The following is a 23,203-nucleotide window of genomic DNA, read 5'->3' on the forward strand; positions in this document are numbered from 1 at the left end:
AATGGGGATTTATTTGAAGAGGGTTCTTAGCCCTGGTGCTGTGGCTGTTGACCAGGTCATTTGGCAATATTTGGATACATTTTGGTTTGGTTGATGGGAGTGTGCTACTGTAATGTGATGGGTAGAGGCTGGAGCTACTGCTACAAATCCTACAATGCACAGGAAAATCCCCCACAACAAAGAGTTATCCAGCCCCAAGTGTCAATAGAATGGAAGTCAAGAAACCTTGGCCTTAAGAGAGAACTGTTTGTTTTCCCGTTTTTTCCTCCAAGAGAGTACTTACCTCAGAACCTCAAGAGGGTATCCTGAGAATCCTAATGCTGCTAGAAGGCTCAGTGGAGTATATGAGAGTTTATAAGAGATTTGACCACTATCTCTTGGAGTTTAGAGGGTACTAAGTCTGGTTCCTGATTATCATCTCAACAGAGATAAAGGTGGCAGGCTGATTCAGACTACCTTGAATTCACAGGTAAAAGGGACACTGTGGAGGAAGAGACATGTCCCTCCAGAGTTTAGCACAGAAAAGGTACTAAGTTTTTCCAAAGTCATGAGGCAAGTGAAATAGAAGTCTTTTGAAGGGATTGACCAGTATTGGAAGAAAACTGACTTCAGAAGACGAAAAAGAGGCTGGCTGCATGGGGTGATTGTTGAATGAACCGGGGAGAAATCATAAATATGCAGCCCAAATATCAGAGAACACATAACACCCAAGAGGGTTGTAGCAAGTTCTCTGAAGGATATACAAAGGCTCCCCAGAAGAGAAAAATAGCCAGCATTTGGGCATTTGTCCCATAGATGACAACAAACACACCAGTCTTGTAACACCCCCTGACTCCTATAATTTCCTGCCACCCCCCACCACGTCGCTGAGCGATGAGAAACAGCAGAGTGAGTGGGACAGATGGTGGGACATGGAGAGTGCGGACCGCCATCATTCCCCTTCGCTTCTGCAGGTACCCACGCATGAGTCAGGCCTGAGCTTGGCAGAGGCGAGAACTGGTAAACCAGATATGAGACTGAAGTTCTTACATGTCCATGTGTACTGGGCTTCACGCACACACACGCGCACACACACGCACACACACACACACACCACTTGTTGTTTCACAGGTTAAAATTCACATGATTTAAAAATAAAGATAATGTAAAAAGGTGCCTCATGAAAGTCTTGCCTCCATCCTTATCCCATCCCAATCTACTCGTATTTCCAATTCACAAATTTCTTATGTTTATTTCCGATGATTTACTACAAATTTCTATTTCATATTTTTCTCTTCTCCTTTTATGGAAGATAGAACACTCTCTCTATATAGTGTTTCACGTTACTTTCCTTCCCCTAAGGAAACTTGGAGATCTTCCTGTATCAGGTACTGACCTTTTTAACATCAGACCATGAGAATTTTCACTAATAACAGACAGAAGAGGGCATGGTGCAGGCTGTATTGCACAGGTGATTTTTTTTCTTTGTCCCCAGAACAGAACTCTTCTGTTAAAACATGATTTAGAGTCATAAATTGTGTGTGTGGGGGGGGGAGGTAATCATAGGCACACTTTTAGATTATAAACTTTATGCAGAATTGTTTTCCTGGTTAACTTTCACTGAATATATATAATGTATATAATTTTTCTAAGTGAACAGAGATTCAAAGTGTAAATTAAAAAAATCTGATGTTTCTGTAATTTCCTTGCTCCTTCAGTTTCACGTATGCTCTTCATTGTTCACAAATTGAGTGAATGCTCACAAATTGAGTGTTTAATCTGTCCTTGACATTTTATTTTTTGTATTTATTTATAAAACTAAAGAAATTTTACCTTAAGGAATTATTTGGAGATTTACATTGTTCATAATGGCATAATGTTAACTATCTGGTTTCCCTAAACACATCTTGTCTTTCATTTGATAGATTATTATATGCTATATTTATTAAGTTTCCCAGAAAATTATGATTCTATGGATATTTTGTTAACTTAGTTCTCCATGATCCCTAACTCATCTACACATATATTACATTTCTAAGTATAGTTCCTTTTCATTTGAAAATTGCTTTTTTAGAAAATCGCTTTTTTGTGGGAAGAAAAAAATGCTTAACTGCTTCATGGTAGAACGGGTGTGTGTGTGTGTGTGTGTGTGTGTGTGTGTGTGTGTGTGTGTGTTTGTTCTCTTTAAAAAAAAAAAATCCCAGCTCTTAACACTACATCATTCCCAATTTTTACTCAAATGACACAAAACTTTTCACTATTTTATTTTAATGCTTCCATGCCTCCATGGCATCTTGATTTTTAAATTGGATTAATAATACTGCCCCACATTTGGATCATCTTCCAAGGGCTCATATTAGTCTCCCCACAATCCTATACGTTACTTTCTGCACTTTACTAATAAGAGAACCAAAGCTCTTAGAAGTAAACAGTTTTGCCAATGGTCACAGACATAGGCTTTGTCGAAACTAGGGACAGAAACTAAGGTATGGCTTCTCTTCTCTCTCTTAGTATTCTTCTCTCTATAATTGGCATTGTCTCAGGATAGTTTTTAATGACCTCTGAAAGATTAAGATGACAATGTGTAAAACATTCTGAAAGTTGGAATTACAGATCCTAGAAAAACAATACCTAACATTTATTACTAAAAACTTTTTATTATAGCCTGCTATGTGCCAATAACTCTTGTAAGCATTTTAATGCACTATTTCATGTAACCATCACATGGTTAGATGAAATAATCCCATGAGCTAGAAACTTTATTATTACCATTTTACATACCTCATACATATGAGGAAATACACTGACAGAAAGGTTACATAGCTTACCCCAGCATCTTATCTGCATCCCTTCAGTAACATCTGACTTTGGCAACTTTGGAGACTTACTGGAAATTTTGATGAAAGCTCACATGCTGTCAGAGTTGTCAGACCCAGTGTTGTGTGGACTGTGTTTGTATCACTTCCAACTCTGCCTTCAGTGATGCCACATTGGTAGCTTGAAATTGGCTACAGTGGGAGTATTTATTTACACCATGGAAACTGGGAAATGCAACAAATCGGGATTTGTTTTTTCTGGAGAGCCTGTGGTTAAACATTTACCATAATGCCACTGGTTAGACTTAAGATTATCTCTTATGAATTTACTAAGGCTGTGATTTATGATCAAAATATCAGCTAGAAATTTTAGAGCAATAGTTCTTGATGTGATTTGATTTCCAACGGACTTAGTAAGACACTGAGAATGTTTTTGTTGAGATGCATTTACAATTATTAGAGTTTGACTTTGGAATATTAGTAAAACAGATGATTTAGGAAGAGAGATGAAGAAGCATTTAGGTGCTTTTAAACTTTACATAAAAAACCTGCTGACTTCTGAGATGTTTTTTAATGGAAAATTCTCTTTCTAGAAAAAAATGGTTTAGGGGCACCTGGGTCCCTCAGTCAGTTAAGCATCTGCCTTCAGCTCAGGTCATGATCCCAGAGTCCTGGGATTGAGCCCCACATTGGGCTTCCTGCTCAGCGGGAAGCCTGCTTCTCCCTTTCCCTCTGCTGTTCCCCTGCTTCTGCTCTATCTCTCTGTCAAATAAATAAATAAAATCTTAAAAAAAAAAAAAAGGAAAAAATGGTTCAGCGAGTATTCCAGCGAGGCATTTTTTTTTTTTTTTAATTTGGGCTGGACTGCAGAAAAAGGTCAACGCATAATAAAGCAGGATAAAACAAATTATTCATTGGTTTAAAACCCACACACACACACACACACACACACACACACACACATTTCCTGTTAAGCTTTAGTGACTGCCAGGTTTTAGTTAAGAAAACAAATCAAAACAAAAAAATCTCTTTTGAAGGATGATTTAAGTGAGAAAAATAAAAACGGAGTTTCTGACCGAATTTGAATTCTGACCTTCTTTGAAGGATTATAACATAATTTCCTTATGAGTACAACTGTTTGTTGATTTTTTAACAAGACATTTTCAAATGTAAATGCCAATATTTTATGAATTCTGCTTTTGAAAGTGTCCCTAGAGGCTATTGTTTTTCAAAGCTGCACAGTTGTAAGTCAGAAACATGTGGCCTTAAGGAAGAAAAAAAAAAAAAACCTGTTCCATTGTCCTTATTTAGATTGGGATATTGCCAGGCAAACTTGCATCCTCAACCTCATAAATTGCTATTCATGAGGGGAGGCAGCTGACTGGGAGGTATACTTTCAGAGATGGATATTATGTTTACTAATACCACCTAATGACACAATTTATATCTTCATCTTGTTAATGTGAACCAATCCAATTCTTAGGATTACCATAGTCAGAGCACAGACTCTTGATTCAGAAAGAATGGGTTCTTCAAAGCCTGGATCCTCTGCTCAATACTTCCTTTCTTTAAACAAATTACTTATCTTTTCTATTTCCTAGCTTTGTCATCTGTAAAATAAGAATAATGTCAATGCTGGCCTCATAGCCTTGATTTGAGGATTAAATGACAGAGTAAAAGTTAAATAATAACCACTACTTTTGTCTTACTAATAAAAATGCAGATACCTATAGGATATATATCATATTAAAATATAGAATTTATACTTCCAAGTGAATCAAATAATTTCCTGAAAGTAGTTTTTGATCCTGAAAAAAAAAATGAGGACAGGTGGGCTATAGTTACCTGGAAATGGAAGCAAAGTCCAAACTGATGGAAAGGAATCTTAATAGGATACACATCTTGATAACAACATTCTCAGTTGACTTCTGTGTCTTACTAAGTCTAAGGGTCCTTCATTTGGTGAGAGATTAATTTGAGCAAGAATGCAGTTATGTCAGTCAGGATTTTCAGAAGTTATTCTGGTAGAAAGTAAGTGAAGTTTGGAGCCCTTTAGAATCTAAGCCCCTTGAAATCATCGAGTACAGGAATTTACCAACAAATATTCACTGATGAAACAAATCATTACTGAGCACCTGAAGTGAATACCAGACACATGGTCAGCAGAACCAGGAGTACAATTGTGCACACAGCTGGTGTCTAGAACGGGCTCAAGAGCTATGAAGACAAACCTAGGCATAAGGATAAATGTTGCAAACAAGAAACAGGTAGGTTCTGAGTTAGGGAGAGAAACCCAAGCAACACTGACAGATTACAGGAGGAAACACTAGAGAGCTACACTCAGTCATAATCAAAAGGAGTAACAGGGAGTAAGAATTGTACAGAGTTAAGATTCCAGACGAGATAGGATTGGACTTGCAGGTGTTCCTTAAAGTTAATGAGTTTTGTTCTCTGGCAAAGCTCCCCATGCTCATTCTTAAATGCATGGCTTCTAACAAAAGGACTTAATTTTTTAAAAACGTCTGGAGGGGCGCCTGGGTGGCTCAGTTGTTTAAGCGGCTGCTTTTGGCTCAGGTCATGATCCCAGGGTCCTGAGGTGGAGTCTTGCATCCGGCTCCCTGCTCAGCAGGGAGCCTGCTTCTCCCTCTGCCTGCTGCTCCCCCTGCTCGTGCCCTCTCTCGCTCTCTCTCTCTCTCTGGCAAAAAAATAAATAAAATCTTAAAAAAAATTTAAAAAAAACCATCTAGAACATGCTAGATATATCCCCAGCATTGGAGTTCAGAAATATAGTGTCAGAAATGTGAATTTGGGGATTGCAACACAGAGGTCTCAAGATTTTTTTACGCTTTATTTTTATAATTGGAATTCCTTTGCTATTTCAACGTGTTCCCTATCCTAAAGTTTTTGGGAATGCTCAGTGAGTATTTTCTTATTTTACCCATCTTTCCTGGTTGTCACTTTCCTCTGCAGCCAGCTCTCTGGCTTCAAACTGCTGAATTGTTCCTCTGTAGGTCCCCTATTTTCCTCTCAAATCCAGCAATCCAAAGGTGGGTACTACTCCCAAGCATGAGCTCAATGCCTTCCTCCAGCTCCCCAAACTGATGCTAGACTCAGCTGTAACTGCTCTAAGACCTTCCTGATGGATGGTCTCAAAACCTACAATGCAACCCCTTCTGTAGAGGTCCCCTCCCAGGCATTTATCTGTATCCTCTAAAGTCTAAGCCCATCTTCCAGAAGCCAGCTTATCATCACCTATGGGAGTGCCTTTCAGCATATTTTCCTACTCTTAGTTCAGAACCTTAAGCTCCAAGGCCACGAGAAGGAAAGGGGGCTCTCAAAATTAATGTCAAATTGTGCATTCATCTCAAAGATCAGCAACTATGTTCAAAGACTATGCAGTCTAAATCTAAATCTCTATTTAGACACTAAATTTGCAGCAGTGCAGCTGTGTTCCTAATGAGGACAATTATGTACATTACTGTTCAGAGTGGTTCGTCTCTTGCAGGCACATTGTCTCAATCTTCTATATGCCAGAGTAGGGCCTTCACCTTACTTTTGTGTAGCTAATGGACCAACTGAAAAGATTTTTCATATAACAAAAGAGCAGTCTTTCTCTGAAGGTAAAATAAAGCCAAGGAAGAAAAAAAAAAACAAATTATTTTTTGACTTTTCAAATGTGCATTTTTCTCACCTCTAACCATTAAGCTTTCAAACGCTCTTGGAGTTCCATCTCAATATGGGTCACCATGCAACCCTACAAACTGAAGTTATGGGACAGGAGGGAATGTCAGATAGAGGTGTGGAGTGCGAGGGTACTCAAGGACAGATATGGGAAAGGCAAGCATTGAAAGTTAGGCATGGAGCTGCCAGAGAGGAGACATAGGAAGACTAGATCCAGAAGCAAGAGGCATATCTGAAGACAGGAAGCACAAAAAGCCAGTGGAGAGCTGGGTTACTGAAAAGCGTAAATCAGATACCACAGGGAGCACCCCTAAATGCAGTTAGGAGATCCCTGTTGCCTCTGAGTGGAGTTTCAGTAGAAAAGCTGGCCAGATTATGGTAGTATGAAGAATTAATGTGGAACAACTCAAGAAGAAATTATATTATTTTTCAAGAATTTGTTAGTGTAGGAAAAATCCAAAATAGAACAATCTATTATTAGGGACATTTACTTGTTTGTTTCATACTTTTTATAGAATGGAAGGCTTCCATTAGCCTGGAGACAAAGAGTGAAAATGATATTTGGGTTAAAGAGAAATAATATTTATAGAAAGATTAGGTGAGAAGTTATCCTTAGGAAGTTACCTGGGAAAAGAGACAAATAGCCAAGCATAACTGGAATATATAGATAAAGATGGAGCTAACAGTGCACAGCTAAGCCCTTCAAATAAGCAAAAGGTAAGTAACATTGCAAAATCAGAAAGGTTAGTTACTATTTATGTTTTTAAAGATTTTATTTATTTATTTGAGAGAGAGAGAGTGCACAAGCAGGGGAAGTGGCAGAGGAAAAGGGAGAAGCAGATTCCCCGCTGAGCAGGGAGCCCGATGCAGGACTCAATCCCGGGACCCTGGGATCACGACCCCAGCCGAAGGCAGACGCCTAACCGACTGAGCCACCCAGGCGCCCAGGTACTATTTATTTTAAACTCAGTTGTTCAGCATGGTTAAGAGCAAGCACTACGCTACTTATGGCCAAAATATAGACCATGGGCTATAAAACTAGAGGTTAAATGTGACATTGGAGAGCAGTCCCTTTGTGATTAGTCACCACAACCTACACATCATGATGGCACTGACTCATGTGTACTCCATGGACATTTAGAGCCAGCAAAGGCAAGGAGGATAAAACAAAAGCAGGACTAATGAACACCTTTCATGGCCATTTTAATTCTAAGTGGCAGGAAGCCCAACCAAACCACCTTCAAGAAGCTCTCACTGCCAGAACCTTGATGGCTAGTGCTGACTCTAAGCATAGGTGACTCTGGGCAAAAATGATGTCAAGGGAGCCAGTCCTGTGTTTCACTCATTCTGTAATGGCCTCCTTTTGATCTTTTGAGTGGTAGCAAGACGACAATAGTATTTTCAAGCTTTATAGCCGCACACCTTCAGATCCAGCAGGAATGAGAAAGGGTTTCTTACCCAGGGGCTCCAACGGACACAACCTTTATGTTTCCTGGATCTAGTCGGGTAATATGTGTATCCCTCAAACAGTGCGTCCAGGGGAGTGGGATATTCAAGTGCAGTGGTCAAATATCTCATGAGGCAGTGAAGAGATCAATTTTATTTAAATCACATGCCAAAGAACGGAGAATGGAGGAGAGTACTTTGCTAAGCGACAACAACTTTGTCCTCTCTGGAGTAAAAATTAATGTGTTTATGTTAGTACCCCATGCGGGGGACCTGGATCAAGATTTGTGTCGGATGTTGAACAACTCCTATCCAGGCTTTGCTCCTACTAAGGATAAGCCTCCAGGCAAGAGTTTTTGATTTCCTTTTTCCCTAGTCATTGGTTTTTTAACATGGGAGATGAAGTCTCCAGCCCATTTCTGTTCTGGAATTCTGTGGTTTTATCCATGGTTGCAAAGTCCCATGTAAAGACCTACTCATGCCTAACCTACTCTGGTCACCAGCAGGGTCTCGGAGGAAATCAATTTGAAGGGTATGTGCTAAGACACTGTTGGAGTTCAGAGAATCACTAAAAAGCAAATTCTGATTTTTACGAACTCCATTTTTATGGTGTGAGTTGTAGGGAGGGGTGGTTGTTTGGAGTGCTGTGTTTGTAGGCTGTTCTCACCCTGTGGATGGAGTGTGAAAACCAGGCTTAGAAAAAGTGGCAGTACATTTCAGTTGATTTTCATATTTTCTGACCATCTGTGGTATATTACTTTCTACAAACTTTCAAAAACAGGCTCACTAGTGAAAAGGGAAAAAAAAAATCTGACCAGATCTTTAGAGAGATGACTAACAAGAAAAAGCTCCATGTATTATGTAAGATCTTACTGTTTGTGAAATTTGGGGTCAGAAAAATATAAATGAATATTTACTAGATTTGAAAGAGATATAAATTTAGGAGCACCTGGGTGGCTCAGTTGGTTAAGTGTCTGCCTTCGGCTCAGGTTATGATCTGAGGGTCCTGGGATCGAGCCCCACATTGAGCTCCCTGCTCAGTGGCGAGTTTCCTTCTCCCTCTCCCTCTGCCCCTCCACCCCAACTCGTGCTCTCTCTCAAACAAATAAAATTATTAAAGAAAGAGAAAGATATAAATTTAAATATTATTCTTTCCTAACAATGATATTAATAACAATTAGGATGGTTTGACAATTAACTATACCCAAGGCAACATATTATTCATCTTACATATATGATTGTATATGATTCTCAAAAAATCCTATGAATTAGATATTTATATTATTTCCACTATAAAGTTAAGAAACTTGAGGTATGAAGAAAGTAAGTGGACTTGCTCAGGATCATACAATTATTGTCAGAGACAAGTTCAAACTTAAATCCAACATTAACTCTTCTTCCTTGCCAACAGAACCCATTTTTTTTTTCCCAATTACTCACTCTCCTCTGCAAAGACAAGTGATTCAGGGAAGATCAGTCCCAGGCCCAGGGTCACAATGAGTGAAATCCTAATTGATTTAAACCAGTAATTAGCCTCCGATTCCCTAAGCAAAGAGTTTATATATGGCTGCATGATGCAATTCTGGCTAATGGAATATAAAAGGAAGACTGATGGGGGTGTGTGCAAAAGCTTTCCTCTCCATAAAATGGGGGTCCTGTGCATCTGGGTTTTGCTGTATCTGGGTATGATGTATGAAACTGATACAACCATCTTGCCATAAGCATAAAGCTAAATCTAACACTAACGGTGATCGTATAGAAAGATGGAAGAAACCTGAGTCCTTGATGTTATTGACCTGCTGATTTTAAAAATCCCTTCATGGAGTCAATCTACCTTTAGTTTTCTGCTTAAGGAAAACAGTAAATCTCCCTCTTATTTAAGCTGTTTGAGGTTAGGGTTGATGTCACGTGCTGTTGAGAGCATCCTAATAGCCACACAGGTCTGCCTTGTTTCAAAGCTCAAATTCTTAATCTCTCATCCATCCAGGAAGTTGTTTTACCCTAATAAGAAGTCCTAATAGAAAAGTTTGATTTCTAAGTTAGCTACTTAGAATTCACATTCTACTTTTCCTTAAAGCAAGGTTAATAGGTTGATTCAGTTTCCAAGGTAGCCCACAAAACCTATTGATTCCAAGATACAGCTAAACAACAATATGTGGTCCTTGGGCAAGTGTCAAGTGCTAGAAAGTCAGATACTTAAGACTTTCCTCATTAAATACAAGGTATTTCCTCATTTGCCATATTTTATCCGCAAGCCTACTTCCAAAGTCTATTTTGCCTCTGTCTACTGTTCCTCACTTTTCTCTCATCTCCGTGTCCGTCAGTCTGCTCTGTGTCACCATCACCTTTGAGGCTGTCTGTCCTGACACACACCAACCAGCTCTGCACTGGGATCTTGCTGTCCTCCCGTTCTGAAGCCACCTCCCGGGGGCTGAAGGTAGGGTGGGGTGTCCAGCTATCTTCTATTCCAGGATCCTGGGAATTTATCTGGGGTGTGTTGTCACTCCCCTCAGGGCTTTTCTTAGTTTGGAGAAGTCAGGCAGGATTCAGTGTCCCTTCTCAAGATCCCTTCTGTCTTCCTTTTCGACTCCTCTTGTTTAACTGAGGGCAGCTGTGCACAGTCCTAGGAATGGAAACTCTGCTCTGACTCGTGTACTCTTCTGTTGTCTTTGCCTGGGCCTTTCCACCTACCATGGGATCTGGATTCTGAAAAGTCAAGTTCAGGAACAGAAGTTTTCTCCTTTTAAGTACTTGTGTTTCACATATAACTTGAGTCAGTGAATGAAATCATGGCTGACTACATGGACAAAGGGCCACAGGGTAACAGCAAATATTTAAAAAAAAACATTTTCAGATACCATCTTTTCACACATGAAGCAGGACCTGACTGAAAATGTTAACATATATAACATATGCATCAAAACAAACAAAAAATGATTTTGTTGAACAACCACTACGACTAGAGATTCTCTGCCTATGTTTTTATACATCTATTCATTTACTCAACAAATATTTATGAAGGACAATCTATATACAATGATAATTATTTTGCTGTTCTGTTTGGCTCCTGTTCACTCCCTCTTGTCATTCTTGTATTTTGGCCTCATAAGTTTAGAAAGAAATATATTTTTTGTCTTCCCTCACACTCCTGTCCTCCAAATATATTGCAGCTCTTCTAAGTATCCATGTTCCACGCCAACTCAATTGAGAAACCTACTTTTCTATTTTGGAATTAAGTAACATACAGATAATTCTCATTTGTAACATCAATATAAAATACTCATTAAGATACCTTTATGGAGATCCTCCTGCTAGTACTTTCTTGATAGTTCCCCAATACTCTTCATCTCTGACAGTGAAATAATGGGCCTATGGAAATAAGCAGTGCTGCTAAGTCCACATAACAGAATACAACTGAATCTTGGGTTTTTTGACAGAGATATTCAGTTAATTGGCAAGCCGTGAATGGATGAGAGCAGTTCTCAAACTTCAGCATTCCTGAGAGTCACCTGGAGTGCTTGTTAAAACAGAGTGCTGGGCTCCACCCCCCAAAGTTTCTCATTTAGTTGGTTGGAGCAGAGCCTTGATGTTCCCAGGTGCTGCTGATCCTGCTGGTCTAGGAACCACACTTTGAGAACTGCGCTAGAGGATGTCAAAATAAGGCTACAAAAAAGAGAGATGAATGTTAGAAATGTTAACGGTTAGAATCCTAAGGTCTTATTAAGAGTGTAGCCTAAATATTATCCCGTGTGGTATATGAGATGATCTTGTGCTAAATGCCTCCTTCAACCAGGAAATTCTAGCACCGTAAGAGGTGCTGAACTGGAGATGAGTGGTGCCTCAGGGCAGCAAGTCTAGGGCACAGGGAAAGCAGGCCTGTCCTTTGATTTGCAGTGTGGTCACTTCTCCCAGATCTGTGAAACTATATGTCCTTAGGCTTCATTTCTGGCCTGCAGGCCACCCTTTCCTCTACCCCTAGCACTCTTAGTAATCCTCAGACAGACGCAGTTAGATGAAGAACAGAATGCCCTTCTCTTATGTCTCTGATTAGAAAAGGTAATATATCTATTCCCTGGAAAACAGGGCAGGAAGACAATACTAGGTAGATACTGTGGTGTTGTGATAAAATGTACATAACATAAAAGCTACCATTTTAACCATTTTAAAGGTGCAATTCAGTGGAATTAAGTACATTTGCAATGTTGTGCTCTCCATTCTCTACTTCTAGAACTTTCTCATCATCCCAAAATAAACTCTGTACCCATTAAACAGTAACTCCCATTCTCCTCCTCCTCTCAACCCCTGGAAACCTCTGTTCTATTTTTTTGTCTCTATGAATTTGCCTATTTTACTAGGTAAATTTTTAAAGTAGGTAAAAGTTATTTTTGGAGATTCCTCCCACTACTTCTTTATGATCCATAGAATCTTTACGTTGTTCTTTGGCTCTCCAAAGTCACTTCAACCAGCTTCTTCCCATAAAATGTCTTAAACACTTCCATCCTCATGAGAGGACACCCTCCTTTCCCTTCATGTCAGAAATAGAAATCTGCTGAGACTAACTCATGTAGATGTGTAAATAACTGGGGTTCTTTGAGGACTTTCTTTGAGACAAATACTTTTCTAAGTGCTTTCTGTGCATTTAGCCATTCCATCCTCACAACCCCACCACTAGGGATACAATTATTATCATTTCTCTTTTACTGTAAAAGAAACCGAGACTCAGGTAGGATGAAGCACATTTCCTGAGACCAACAGCAAATAGGCAATGAAGGCAGGAGTTTGACTCCATAGGCAGTTCTCCTAACCACAGAGGATGGTTATTAATTTAAAAAATTAGTAATTAATGGAATGTGAAGCTTTGTGCCTAATGGCATGTTTTCAAAGATATTTTTGAGCTAAGAGCACATTCTGGTGGGAAGCCAAGAGTCATCAGGCAGGCTTAAGGCAGTTTTCTGCTTCACCCATTCCCTCCATTTCCATCTCCCAACTAACTCCAAAAATACAAGCTGAATCCCAACTGTCTGAGGAACTTGACTCCTTCTCAGACTCCTCCTGCAACATTCCCCTGGCCCCTTCTGTCTGTCCTAGGGGACAGAACCTCCTCTGCCTAGGCCTCTCTGCTTCCTTGGGTGGGTACGGAGGAGGCATAGAGCCGTCCTTAGACCTCAACTTGAAGAAAACAGCATCTAACCTTAACATTCTCCTTAGCTGGTCTTGTTTTAGCCAAGATTTGCCTCTTGAGAATTAAGCTAAGGTCAGCATAACTAACTTGTCTCCCCAAACTTGTCCCCAGCAAATGTGCAGTCTTAATAGTCACTCAGATGTAATTGTCATCTTTTCACAGTTCATGAAAAAAAAAAAAGGACTAATAAAAACAAAGAACAAAGTTATCACATAGACAGAAAAAGGAAAGAAAACTGCCAAAAACAACAACAATATTAACAACAAAAACTGTTGAAATAAATTTTTGAGCCTGCCATCTTAAGTCCTTTTTGGAACAAGACAAGAAATAAATAAATAAATAAATAATAAATAAATAGCTTGGGTGGTAACCTGGAAGAATTAATTCAAATGTATTTCACACTCAGGAAACAGGTTACTGACAAGTCAATACGACGTTTCGAATGTATCACCTTTTCTTATCCTGACATTTAATTCATTGTACTTCAAAGTACCCTGAAATTCCAGATATATTTCTCTGTGAGAGAATGATTTGATGTACCAGTCTTGAAAAATAAATTTGAGCTTCCTCCAACCAAAAATTCCCTGGTGGGCCAAATTCTTAAGATTTTTTTTTAAGATCAGTTATTTTTAACCCTACATTTTGAGGTAGAAATGGGACAGAAAATAAATGTTAGTATCTCCTGAATGTGAAGGTAGTCTGGGTACTTAGTAAGAAAACACACATTTGAGGTAAAGGATAAGTGAGCAGTTAAAAACTTAAACTCTGAGATCAGACTTGAGTTCAAAAGTGGCATGGTCACTCCCGGTTGTGTGACTGAGCCAATCACTGAAGGTGTCTGTATCAGTAGAATAAGGGTACTGATAATAATTGTATTTTCCTCATGATGGTATTATGAGCATTAAATGAGGTAAAGCATGGCTCCTAGCCTGATTCATGGTAAGTAAAAAAGTTAGCATTAGCATCTCTATCCTCAGATAACTGGTCTGAGTGAAGCTTTAGTATTGTTCTTAGGGTTTTGGTTCGGTTCGGTTTGGTTTTGGTGTTTTTTTTTTTTTTTTTTTTTTTTTTTGGTGGGGGACTGCAGTCAGCTCAGATCACAGATATGTGCTCATTATCTGTGAATAACACTAATGGATTTGCCTATGTGGGAACCACTTACTCCCCCAGAATATCCATACTGCAAAACAATCTACTTCTCTTAATCCCCCAGCCATCCCTGGAGGACTCTATTTATTTATTTACCATGTAAGAGTTCCATACCATCCTTAGCCCGGGGCCAGTGTAACTGCTTCGCTGGACACTGCCCCTCATTTTAGAGTGCTCAACGATGGCTCATTTCTAGTGTGACCCTCCCCATGAGGTGATAAGTCTTCAAGCCAAGGACAACTTGAAACACATGCCCCTCTCCCTCGTCTAGGTACTTAGACTATAGAATTCCCTACCCTGCCCCATTGTGCTCGTCTCCCATATTCTGGACACTGAGATCCCAGAATTCTCTGCCCAAAGGTCCCCTAGTCTGTCTCCGAAGTCTTAGTGGGCTTCTTTCTCAGGTCTTTCTTCCTGAGCAGGCCAGAACACTGTTGATATAGGTACCCCTCCACCTCTAAAGAGTAGCCAAGAAGCAGCTGCTTTCAAACCTGGGCAGGTTGATGAGAATATTGAGGGAGGCTGCAGTGTCCACCTGCTTACACAGTAAGGCCAGGCTTTTATGAAACTTCTTAAAAGGTAGGAGGGTAGAACACATTTAATAATTCATTCATTTGATATACAACTTTAAAATATTTAATTATACGGTATTTGGGAGAAATGTGCTCCTGCCCTGGGCCCAGCAAATATTAGGGGCAGAACTGAAAGACTTAATGGCTTATTGAAATGTATCCTTTATATGAAGAGTAAAGCAGGAAAAAGAAAATTTCAAACCTAAGCAGCCAGTTTCTAACTGCATCCAGCACTTGAATCTTAACACTCAGTAGGTGTAAATGTGGGCACCAATTGCCTGGAAATAACTGTGTGGGTACACTGGTATAACCATTTTCCAAGAGTCCACTGTGGACAGAAATATTTTCACTGATATAATTGTAAAAGTCAAAATCTCATGACCTCTCCTTCCGTGGCCACCTCCTTCTTTATTCCCTTCCCCTGAAAATTTTCTAGTTCAAAAAATAAGCCCTTTGGGAGTTGTGTCATCTGATTTCAAGAGAAAATTTGGGATATAAATAGCTTCCAAGGATCAGTTGAGCACTGATTGGACGGAGGGTCAGTTTTCACAGCTCCCTGTCCCCCCATCTACCCTTAGTTCGTGTTTAGGGATCCTTAACTTTCTGCTTTATTGACCTTCTTAGGACTAAAAAAAAAAAGAAAGAAAAAGTTACATCAAACAGAGGAAACATTTCTCAGAGGTCAACAATGATAACATTTTACACATATACTCCTTATCATTTATTTTCTATAGAGTGCATTTTAAGAACTCTTAAGGAAAAATGCACCGATGACTATGTTTTCATGTTGTAAGATTCTTAAACACAAAGTCTTTATTTTTTAAGAGCACTCATGATGTAAACAATTATGCTTACTCTACCATATAACATTAGGATGAAGAGTAATTGAGCTCTTGGATATTTTGAAAGCAAAATTAATTATAGTATTCGAGATCCCATTTTATCAACCTACTTGCACAAATTTATTTCAAAAATGAAATGAGGGCACAACATAGTCTTACATGTTTTCCCTGTGACATAATCTTACGTAAATATTCAGATATTTTCACATGTCTCAAATAGATGTATAGGAAAACTGTTTATGATAATACTCTAGCAAAAGCCCAGGATTGCTATTCCATATTATACTATAATTCTGCTTTTGCCCTATCTAGCACGATCCAATGAAACCCAAAGAGTCCTTGTGGTGCTCAAAGGCAGGAAGACAGAGAGTACAAGGCAGGTGCCAGGGAAAGGGAGAACAAAAGGGAGAAGAGAGAGATGGAGAGGAGTGGGGAGAAATAACATGCCATTAGGTGTGTTGGTTTTTTAAAAATTTGTTTATATTTAGGTTTTATTCACATGTCTTTCAAGTTTCTTTTCTCCAAACTGAAAAATAATTATCTTAATGAATCTGCTACAACTTATTTATAACTTCCTTAGGAATGTCTTATTATACTCTACTTGAGAAATGAGTCTAAAAGAGTTAGTATTTAACAGAAATACTGACTTTCTGGGCTAAAGGCATGCACACAGTGTATACAATTTTTAAAATTTCTTTTTACTGTGCCTATAATTCAAAATGCCATAAAAATGTTTAATGTCTTTTCCACACTAAATATACATGTTGCCCCATAATTTGCTTCAAAAATTTTAAAGGGATTATTCAAACGCAAATTATCCTAAAAGCAATGAAGGAGATGATTGTCAACAGTGAATTCACTCCCAGGATGCTGCTGCTGATTATCAATCAAATAATATAGGACTCTAAAGACTAAAGTTTCTTCTACCATCCCCATCCTCACTCTACTCCTCAAAAGTAATCACTTATACTAGTTTAGTGGAAATATCTCTAGATGTTTTCTAGACATTCAATAGATACATGTTCATCTCCTACTCTGTACCATGCACTGTTGTAGGTGCTGGTGATACAATAATGCTCAAAAAAAAAAAAAAAAAAAACAGACCAACTCTCTGCTTTCAAGGTCTTCACAGTTTAGTGGATGAAACATAAAGTGAATAAACAAACCAGTAAACATACAACATGATATCAAGTAATGGTAAGTGCTAAGAAGTTGATAGTAGGACAAAAAGACAGAATAGAGGTGTTTACTAGTTGAGTTGGGGGGGGGGCAGGGAAGCCTTCTTTACCTGAATACAGTGAGAAAATGATCCTCTCAAATATGGTAAGAGAGTCTAAACAAAGCAAACAGCAAGTGCAAAGACCCTAGAGCAGAAGTAAGCCTGGCAGGGTTGAGCACAGTAAGGAGGTCAGTATTGCTGGAACAAAATGCGTAAGGGGAAACTAGTTAGGAGATGAAGGTAAAGACAGCGCTTGTGATGAGCTATGTAGGACTTCATGAATTAGGCATTGACAAGGTCTGACTCTAAAAGAGGCATTCTGGCTGCCGAAGAGAGACTAAAGGGGGTCAGGACAAGAACTTGGAGACCAGTGGGAGGCTACTGCAGTTGGCCAGGAGAGAGATGATGGTGGCTTGGCTTCTCTCTCATTCATTGCTGGTAGGAATGCAAAACGGTACAGCCACCTTGGGATACAGTTTGGAAGTTTCTTTAAAAAACGAAACATACTCTTACCATATAATCCTACCATTGTGGTCCTTGGTATTTATTCAAATGAACTAGAAAAGTCTGCATACAACTATTTATAACAGTTTTTTTGTAGTTGTCAGAACTCGGAAGCAACCAAGATGACCATGGTTGAATGTATAAACAAACTAATATATCCATACAATAGATTATGATTCAGCAATAAAAAAAGAGCTATTAATACATGAAAAGACAGTTTGGTGTTTAGACATAATAGCTAAAAAGGCATTTTAGTTCCTTGCAAATGATTTTTATATTTCAAACCAGAAGTACAAGTGATGTTCTCTATTAAGTGAATATTAATATAATGCAGAGTTGTGCCTTTGTCATCTATCGGATTTATAATCCATGCGGGTAGTTACCACACAGTGTTCATGAATGATAGAAATATTCTATCTCCTTAGCCTTTATATTATTAGAAAGAGAGAATGAGAGAAAGAGAGAGAGAGAGATGGAAATTAATTTTAAGGAATTGGTTCACATGACTGTGGGGGCTGGTAAGATGGAAATCTTCAGAACAGGCTGACACTGGCTGGAAATTCTGGCAGGAGTAAATGTTAACAATCTTTAGTCTGAAAGCAGTCTGAAGGCAGAATTACTTCCTCTTAAGGGAAGCTCTGTTTTATCCCTTAAGGCCTTTAATTAATTGGATGAGCCCACTCACATTATGGAAGGTAATCTGCTTTACTCAAAGTCTACTGATTTGAATGTCAATCACATTTAAAAAAACACCTTGACAGCAACACTTAGACTGATCTTTGACCAAATAACGGGCACTATACCCTAGCCGTGGTTAACACATAAAATTAACCATTGAAGAGGTATTTGTTGCTTTTTCAAAATTTGCTTTTAGTTATAGAATAGCATATCTCATGCCTTCCTCTTTACACACTCCTTTATTCGTATATCCAAAAATGAATTCACATTACTCTTTCTCCAAGATTATATGTTCATTCCTTCTTAATGAATGGCATCATGCATCATGATTAAGAATAACCATATTACCAGACTCTTAAGTCTCATATCCCTATTTGATATCTCATTTCTGTATGCTGATTTTGTTGATGATCTGTCTTGGATTATTTATGAGTTTAGAACATACAGTCTTAAAGTCATCAACATCAAATTTTCAAAGAATCAATTGACCTCCATTACAATGTGTCTGTCATTCTACTTTGAGTAGCGGATAAAACAAGGCAGCAGGAGAATTCTTGGAGCTTGGTGACATCACAGGATTACACCTCAATGACTCCCATTCCACCTGTCCTGTTCTGTGGTTTTATCTGATCACTAGATAAGAAATAATGGAAATAGCATAAGCCCTGAATTTTCAGACCATGTAGTGTAGTGACTTGCTGCAATGGGCTAAATGGGCTAAAATGGACAAAACGCAAAAAAAAAAAAAAAATATTTTGCCTGGGGTTACAATGTCAGTGTATTAAGGATAAATCAAAACCACCCAAACATAAGTTCTAAAAGAAAGTTAAAAAAGATACAAAGTAAGTATTAATTAGCATTAACTTCCAGTTACTTAAGGCTCTTCTATCTTCATACGTATACATGTAGTTTTATAACTCCAGCACTTAAGATGTATATATTTTCTCATAAGTCATTTCATAAATGCATTTGTGTGGTAATACCATGAAAAGTAAATATTGGCAAGTGACTGTGCTCTGAATGTTTCTAGAAAAAAGCAGCACATAGAGGTCATCATATAACCTTTTTTTTTTTAGTTTTTTTAAATTAATTAATTTTTTTGATGTAGTGTTCCATGATTCATTGTTTGCGTATAACACCCAGTGCTCTATTCAATACATGCCCTCTTTAATACCCATTACCTTTTGAGACTCTTTCTGGCATCATTGGGTGCTGGTGGGTGGGCTTTCTACCTTTTTTGCCCTTTCCTTGGTTCCTGCCCTCTCAAGTTGGTGTGACTTGTCCTGGAGGCCTTAGCACACACTGTCATTCTGTCTTCCTTCCATCAGCTTATGATCCCTGGGCTTCACTCTGTACAAAGAGATTTACCTAAGCAAATGGAACCCCAAAGCCAAAACTAAAGTGCACTAAAAATAGCTCTGAGTTATCGGTGCGCTGACACGGATACAACAAAGTCAAGCGACAGACAAAGATGGCCTGTGTTCTTCCCAGAGGCAAAGCTCAATCGCTCGGTAGAGTGTTTTGTCATTTGTGGGGAGTCTTTCACACTGTCTTCCCTGTTCACACCTTTAGGAAGTTCTGGATCACTGGGGCTGACCAGCCTTAATGGCAGGTTCTACACCCCTCAGTCCAGTCAGTGTTGTCTATCTGGAGCTTCTAGAGGACAAGACAGCGTGGTGGTTTCACTTCCATTCACTCCCCCCTCGTGCATTTGATTTCCTCACCTGCACTTCTAAACACGCCTGGTCTCCACCCTCAAGACAGCATCCACACTTAACTCAGGGTGTCTCTCTCCCACTTCCGCTGGCTCTGTCACCTAAAATGAGCTTCCAAAATAATCTATTTTTATCTTTTTTCTTCACTTTTTTAACCTGTGATGTTGATCTCAGAATGAATATCTTTTAGAGTACTTGATAAATTGTTCTGTAAAATTTAGAGATAGCACTCAAGTAACACATGTGAATGACTTTTGTAGACTCCGAGGCCTTATGCAAGCAGCCTGTGCTAGCTCTATTATATATAAGCAAGATTAGTAAATGTGAGACGACTTTGATAGCTTCTACTCCCTGTTTTCTTTCCACTCCAGTTGCCTCCTTTCATAGCAGACATCTGCGTATGAACTCTCTTCTCCATTTTAGTTCTTTTCATTACCAGAATAGTGTATGAATTGGTACCTCCAGACCGGTATCACGGTATCACGTTTGGTAAGCTGCAAAAGCTTAAGTCCGTTAGTGCTTGCCTTTAGAAGATGATCAGTTTGAGAAATTCAGAGCTTTTCAAATGTTAATCCAATCATTTTTCCTTTCGTTTTTTTTTTTAAGTAGCTCGTATTAAGGGATGATCAGAGAGTGATTTGCTATATTTTCAATCCTATTGCAATGTTTGTTTTGTTATCAGATTTTCTTCACTTTTTCCTAAAGTTTAATCTGTATACATTTTTGTAGAAGACTGCTGGATACCGAAGATGAGCTCAGTGACATTCAGACAGATTCGGTCCCATCAGAAGTACGGGACTGGTTGGCGTCCACCTTCACAAGGAAAATGGGGATGATGAAAAAGAAATCTGAGGAAAAACCAAAATTTCGAAGCATTGTGCATGCTGTTCAAGCTGGAATTTTTGTGGAAAGGTAAGTGGAATTGTTAGTATCTCAAGATGATAACATTTGGAAGGCAGGAGATACACTCACCATATCAAAGTTATATGAGTCAAACATTTTACTTATTGAGGAACACTTCAATTATAAGTATACCCAGAATGAGCAAATTTAGAACTTTGTTATGAATTTGCCTTAACAAAAATGTTTTGTCCTGGGTTTATTACTTTTACTTCTTTTAAATTGACATAAAGACTGGGGCGCCTGGCTGGCTTAGTTGGTTATGCATCTGCCTTCGGCTCAGGTTATGATCTTAGGGTCCTGGGATAGAGCCCCACTCTGGCTCCCTGCTCAGCAGAGAGCCTGCTTTTCCCTCTGCCTACCGCTCTACCTACTTGTGCTCTCTCTCTCTCTGTCAAAGAAATAAATAAAATTAAATAAATAAATAAATAAATAAATAAATAAATAAATAAATAAATAAATTGATCTAAAGACTAAAAGCAAGGGTGCCTGGGTGGCTCAGGCGGTTGTGTCAGCCTTCAGCTCAGGTCATGATTCCAGGGTCCTGGGATAGAGCCCCACCTCGGGTTTCCTGCTCAGCTGGGAGCCTGCTTCTCCCTCTCCCTCTGCCCTTCCCCCCTGCTCACGCGCGCGCGCTCTCTCTCTCCCTTTCTCTTTCTTTCTCTCTCTCTCTCACTCACATGTGCAAATAAAATATTTTTTAAAAAGGAAAGACTAAAAGCAAAGACTTTTGAATGGCCAATGCCCTCCAATGTACCTTTGTGAGTAACTGTTTAAAAAATTATAGCATGTTCATGTGTTACACAACTAATTTTATTTGCATAAAATGTAACATTTCATAAAACAAATTCTGTACTACAAACTAAAATCAAACAGGCCTTTCTCTGCATTAAAGCAAAAAGACCATCCTCTTTCCATCACGGGAGAAAAGCTCCTTATGTCTGCTTTTGAAGAGCTTTTGACATTTCTGTCACTGAAGCAAGGAATACTTGATGACCCCTAGATGCTCCAAATCGAATCACCATAGTTTCTCATGTGAAATACATGTTAATGTGGCCTAATTTTATATGTGTTTAGCCCTTTAAGAATACAGCCTATTTTTCTGTCTCGGAAACAAGATGTTCCAGAATTAAAACTAAATAAAATACTTGAAATAAACACGTTACATCTGACAATTTTTGAAAACTAGTTACTAGAAATCGCTTAGATTAAAAATATTGCGTTATATTAAATTATATGTAAAAAGATGAAACATTTTCTAAACTAATAAAATTGAGGAAGAGAGTTTTTTTTTTGTCAGTGTGCTTACATTTAAGAGAGACCACATCATTTTTCATCTTCTGAGATCTCTATTATTTCTAATGAACATTATATACTTTAATTTTCCTCTGTTAAAGGAAAAATAGGAAACACATTTGGATTCCTAGAAATGTAAATGAGAATGCATTGCAAGAAATATTTGATACCATTTAAAAATAAAACTACAGCACATAAAACTTGACGTTTCTTGTTTTGTGCTTCTACTATTCACGGTAATAACCACTCAGTGATTATTTAAATTATTTCGAGTATTTATTAACCATATTTAATTGGCTTCGATAAAAGAATCCTCATAATAAGCAATTTGATTAGTGTGGTGAGGTGATACCCACACCCCCTTATAAGGTGCATAAACTGGTCTCAACTCTGCCAGGTGGGACCAGAAGTCTGCAATAGGGAAGCAGGGCTGGCGAGAAAGAATATCCATAACCATGTTGCCATTTTTTAAAAAAACAACTTAGGAAAGTGTATGACAGTTATTTATTTTCATTAACACCAAATTGAAAATATCTCAATAGTAGTTCAGAAAGTCAGTGAGAAAATCACCAATAAAAGAGAATATGTGTGATTTGCTGGAAGAATGTGTATTTTGTCTTTTTCAGGAAAATACTGTAGAACTTGGCAAACTAAAAAGGTTGCAAACTGTGGGAGTCAATTTCTATTTCCATCCAGTAAAAGATTAAGATTTCTGTAAAATATATTGATATGCTAAATTTTCATTTTTTTCATAAGCTACATAAAATATTTTATTTAATGGCCTGTAGAAATAGCAAATATACTTAAGGTAACTAAACTAGCAAGCAGTCTTGAAGAAATCAGTAAGTTACAAACATATGGAAATGAAATCTCTTTGATTACTCTTGTGTCCCCATTAGGAGGTGCATAAAAATAGGGGCATATGTTTATCTTGAATTTTCAAAATGATCATCTTCAATTTTGAAAATTAGAAAGCTTTCCTGAGTATTCTCTCAAGTCTCCCCTCCACAAGACTCCGTGCCTCCGCAGGTCCTGGCAATTCATTACCCAGAGATACCTTGAATCAGTTCACTTTCCCATCTCCCCTCCTGCAACCCCAGCCCCCAGCTCTGTCACCTGCCATCAGAAATATGACAGTAGCTTTCCAGCTGGGCCCCCCACTTCCTCAACTGCCATTTTCAAACAAGTCATTCTACAGTGACGTTTTAAAATATAAATTAGTCC

The 23,203-nt window shown here is 38.5% G+C and overlaps 1 protein-coding gene across 6 annotated transcripts in view; it reads left to right on the forward strand.

Annotated features, from left to right (window-relative positions):
* Window positions 1-23,203, forward strand: part of PDE1A (phosphodiesterase 1A) — a 315,068-nt gene that overhangs the window by 220,808 nt on the left and 71,057 nt on the right. For all 6 annotated transcript variants that reach the window (XM_073881661.1, XM_073881655.1, XM_025887544.2 and 3 more), the window contains one exon: window positions 20,513-20,695. In XM_073881661.1, coding sequence (XP_073737762.1) covers window positions 20,513-20,695 — 183 coding nt within the window. The remainder of the gene's footprint in view (window positions 1-20,512; window positions 20,696-23,203) is intronic.

The sequence above is a fragment of the Callorhinus ursinus genome, unplaced genomic scaffold, assembly GCF_003265705.2.
Source record: "Callorhinus ursinus isolate GAN/ISIS: 27379988/994484 unplaced genomic scaffold, GSC_fseal_2.0 scaffold2, whole genome shotgun sequence".
In the NCBI taxonomy this organism is placed as follows: Eukaryota; Metazoa; Chordata; class Mammalia; order Carnivora; family Otariidae; genus Callorhinus; species Callorhinus ursinus.